This window comes from Sinocyclocheilus anshuiensis, unplaced genomic scaffold (assembly GCF_001515605.1).
Source record: "Sinocyclocheilus anshuiensis isolate Anshui unplaced genomic scaffold, SAMN03320099.WGS_v1.1 scaffold509, whole genome shotgun sequence".
Lineage (NCBI taxonomy): Eukaryota > Metazoa > Chordata > Actinopteri > Cypriniformes > Cyprinidae > Sinocyclocheilus > Sinocyclocheilus anshuiensis.
Genome location: NW_015539853.1, coordinates 613,161 through 617,928, shown reverse-complemented (window position 1 = coordinate 617,928; position 4,768 = coordinate 613,161). Strand labels below are relative to the sequence as shown.

Here is a 4,768-nt window from a genome sequence, read left to right as displayed (position 1 = left end):
ATATATATATATATATATAATTTTTTTTTAAGCAGGTATAAAAGTTTTTGGTACAGGATACTGAAACTCATCACAATTCCAAGTAATTTTTCATAATCACAGGCCGGTTGGACTGATGCGATATGCTATATGACCACAGAGATCTTATTTACGCCAGAGGCCCCTGGAAAGTCCCGCCATCTAACAGCCTCTGTTCATTGATACTACTGCCCTTTAACACAGAGCGGATCAGCATATGATGAATTCTCTGCGTCCTTTCTTTCTGTCTGTCTGTCTGCCTTTTTTTTCTGAAAATACTATTATTTTAATTTTAAAACCGTGGAAAGTTTATCTTAAATGAGTAAGAAATATTCTGCACTCATGCATTAATATTAAGAAATTATAAATATACTAATATAATTTAGTTATAGATTATTTAATTGAATATATTTTCTATTAATGATAATGTAATTTGTGATGATAAAAATTAATTAAAAAAACTGGTAATATTGTAAATAAAAATGGGTTAGCATATATACTACTCCGACTCATCTACACTGACACTAACACGTTCTAGTTTTGTCACGTCATCCGCTTGTAGTGTAAACATGGTTTCGGTGCAAAGGAATGTCCTCCCCAGAATGTCGGTGGTCTCTTCTGGCACTCTGCTCCGGAGGAGGGGGGTTGGAGGTCAGAGCAGCTGTCCTTGTGCTCTCATCTTGAGATCCTTTTACCCTCAGCTGTCGCTCTCTCTGCCACTCTGACCACACCTGTTTCAGACTCTTGACCCCACAACAGCTGAACACAACATACACTTTAAACGGAGTGTTAGACGAGTGTGCGAGCATGAGTCTAAAACTAGTTCTTTCCAACTTTGTCTGCTTTTCAGCAAATCAGAACATGTCATGCAGTTAATATTCACGTGCAACCTGATAATTAGTGTCCCTCCCATTTTTCATATCATCCCCACACCCAGAAGAGTAAGACTCAAAAGGTATATAATATATGTAAGCCTAACGGATTGAGATATATAAAACATATATTACATATGTAACTCATTTTAAATGCTGAAGGAGAGTTTGGTGCATTGCTCTCAGTGTGTGGCCTGTGTGTCAGAGAGCATGAGGACAGGCAGGCTGTGTGTGCTCTGCAGGAGGACCTGAGAGAGCCCAGGGCCTGATTTCGGTCCCTGAGTTCTTCAAGAGCAGCTGGTTGATAAAGTTGATCAGGGAATTAAAGCATGCGAGACGGCGCGCCGGTCAGTCACAGATGGATGGGATTGTGGGACTGTCCCCTGGGGTTTGGGCAGGGACCTCTCTTTCCCTATTTTTGCATTTCTCTCTCTTCCACCACAGTTTTATCCCTCAATATCCACAAGCCCCTGGGCAGGGCAAGTCCTTGCACATCACACAGTTCTCTTCCATCTTGTGTGTGTGTGTAAACACTAAACACGGTCTGTGCTTCTTACAGTCCAGGCATGCAATATCTGCTTTCTTTGGCAGCTCCAGAGGTTTTTTATTTTATTTTCGGCTATTTAAGGCAATTTCGTTTTATATCTCATTTTTAGGCTATTTTATGTTTTGGTGTTTAGCTATATCTGTTTTATTTATTTATTTATTTTTTAAATAAGCTGTTAGTTTAGGTTACTTTATAGGCTACTATATTTTATTTTAGGCTATTTTATTTATTTTGGGTCATTTTTAGGCTACTACATTTTATTTTAGGCTGTTTTATTTTAGGTCAATTTTTAGGCTACTTTATTTTTTGTTATTTTTAGACTACATTTTATTTAAAGCTATTTTATTTTTTGTTTAAGGTTATTTTTAGGCTACTATATTTTATTGTAAGCTATAATATTTTTTAAGCTGTTTTATTTTAGGTTATTTTAGGCTACTATATTTTATAGTAAGCTATTATATTTTAAGTCATTTTTTAGGCTATTTAATTTTTTAGGCTACTATATTTTAGGATATTTTATGCTATTTAATTTTTTAAGTGCTTTTTTTTTATTTGGGCTACTGTATTTAATTTTTTCTTAGACTATTTTATTTTGTATTTTAGGCTGTTTTGTTTTAGGTTATTTTAGGCTACTTTATTTCATTTTAGGCTGTTTTATTATTTTATTAAGGCTATTTTATTTTAGTTCATTTTATATATCAAATGAACCCGCTGGAGCCATCTTGACATTATCTTAAGGCACTAACACAATGTTTGAGTTTTACCAAATAACAATTGTTTGGTGTTGTCTTAAATGTAAAATTACAGGAGAAAATGTTATTGTTCAGAGCTTCATCTTTCATGGCCCAGGAGATCAGAAAAACTCACTGGATTATCTTAGATATTCCTCCTAAAATTCCTTAGGACAAATATGAGACATGAGATGCTTGTTGACTTGATGTGAATGCCATAGACCAGGTAATTTGGTCTGGGAAGAATTTGATATTTGAGTTGATAGTCAAATCACTGCTCAGAGTTTGTGACATTGCTGAGATCTTTCGAACCCATCTTTAGAACATTAGAGGAGACATGTGAAATAGCTGTGGTCTGTTTCTCAGGAGACAAATCTGAGACACGTGAAATTTTAGCTGAAGTTCCCATTTGCTCTATATTTATTCTTGTATAGTCTACGAGAAATAATCAAGACATTAACAAGATTTCATCTGTTGGTTTTTTTCTCCCTTTCCCGTATGGGATGTTTTAGGACAGTAACATAGTGCTCGGTTTAAAACCGTAGCTGGAAACTCAGTCCAACTTGTACTTCTTTTATAAATGGTTTATTTGTTTCTATGGCAGGTATCCCATCAGCCTCAGGAGTCCAAAGAGGAGGCTGAGTCAGTACACTCGGAGGATGACTCAGCACTCTTGTCCTCAATTTGCTATCGGGCCCACTCGAGATCTTGCCTCCTGACACCCTCGGCTCTCAGCAGACCTGGCTATATGGACATGGAGGACAGAACGACCAGTCAGCTACCTGACACCTCCAGACTCCATCCCCAAGACCTCCGCGCCACTCAACCCCCCTCCCCACCTCCCCCTCTCCCCCTGGCAGCCGTGACCCCCCCGCGGCCTGGCTCAGCGCACAGACGTGCCGCTCCGGAATTCTGCCCTCTGCCCCACTTCTAAGAGGTGGGGGCATTTAAAGAGATAGCATGCTTTTTAGCAGCACAGGCTGTCAGTGCGGCTCATCTGTTCTGTCTGCATATGGTGACTGTGAAATTGGAAACATCCCGTCGAATGCGTTCTCGCTTTCACAGACACGCACAGCAGTTACTGACAGGGCAAACAGAGAGTGGTTTTGCCATTCGGTTCGTTGCGATCAGGTGCTTACAAGCTTAACAGTGTGTGTATGTGTGTGTGTGAACACAGAGTCACGGACAGGCTCGCAAACACACATATGTGTGTTTGTAGGACACTGAACAGACTACTAGTGGGGCTTGAAAATGCGGTGGAACAAACAGCTTTAGATCACGAGTGTGACTCTGTGAATGTGTATGCGTAAGAGCGCCGTGCACACATGTGTGTCCGCCTTAGTCACTGGAGCCTATCCAGGGTTTCCGTGGCGACCACACAACACAGTGAGACAATCAGCAGGCCCACGTAGTGCGGTGAGAGGACATTAACACAGGAACCACAGGTCAGGGGCCACAGGGAGGGAGGGAGAGAGAGAGGGAGGAAGGAAGGGAGGGAGGGCAGAAAGAAGAAGATAGGGCAGGACTTGAGAACCAAGTAACTTAAGTTAATTTTATAATATTATAATATAATATTATTATTATTTTTGTATGAGATATTTTTGAAGATAATTTTCTGGACCAAGATTTTGTTTGCATATGTTGTTGTTGTTGTTGTTGTTATTATTATTATTAGAATACATAGAATATACATTTTAATAATTTTAACAAAATCATAATGGACCTAAAAAGTCTTGAAATTAATAAATAAATAAAACTAAATAAAGTGAAATAAAAATATAATATTAAAATATATACATAATAATAATGCAAACAAAATCCTGGAAACCATTTTCAAAAAGTAATATAATGTAATATAATATAATTAGGGATGCACGATATTATCGGACCAATATCAGAATCGGCCGATAATGGCTTTAAATGTAAATATCGGCATGACCCGATATTAAAAATTATGCCGATATGTCTTGCCGATAAGAGGAATACATTAACTCACATGTGCTCAGGGTGTGCTAGCGATTAGATCACTGTCAACAGTGCCATTAGATCACATCAGCATTGTGGCTCATTCTTGAAGCAAAGTTTTGCCTGAATGGTGATTGTATTCACTGTTTTGGATCGCTACATTTAAACTGAGAATGCATGTACAGAATGATGCATTCCTTGTATGATAGAGTAAACAGTAATAGCATGTGCAGCGGCAGCCTCCCCCGGGTCCTAATGTCTGCCCAGTAAGGAGTTTTAATTCCGTAGGGGGCGCTGTTGGCCTACTTCTAATAAAATTAAAGCAAAATACACAAATAATATTTAGACTGTGTTTCTGATTAGATAAAGCAGTAATTGATGCCCATTGTAGTGCAGTTTGCATTTAGCTATTAAATTTCCAGAAGATAATTTTACAAATTTTCAGACCCTTCTCCCTTGTATCAAAACCTGCAATTATGCTAGCAAAGTGAAATATTTTAATGGTGGCCTTTTATAAACTTCAGTTGCACAAACAGTTAGCTTGAAAGTTTGAACGCTAATAATCATTAATGTTACATCTTTTGGCACTGTTAGCATATGCGGCAAATCCAACAGATATTTACATGGTGTATGGT

General features: G+C 38.2%; 1 protein-coding gene across 1 annotated transcript in view; it reads left to right on the top strand.

Annotated features, from left to right (window-relative positions):
- The window catches only part of LOC107684728 (SH2 domain-containing protein 4A-like), a 13,724-nt gene extending 10,622 nt beyond the window's left edge, over positions 1–3,102 (top strand). The window contains exon 7 of the mRNA XM_016481065.1: positions 2,773–3,102. Coding sequence (XP_016336551.1) covers positions 2,773–3,102 — 330 coding nt within the window. The remainder of the gene's footprint in view (positions 1–2,772) is intronic.
- Positions 3,103–4,768: the final 1,666 nt, after the last annotated feature.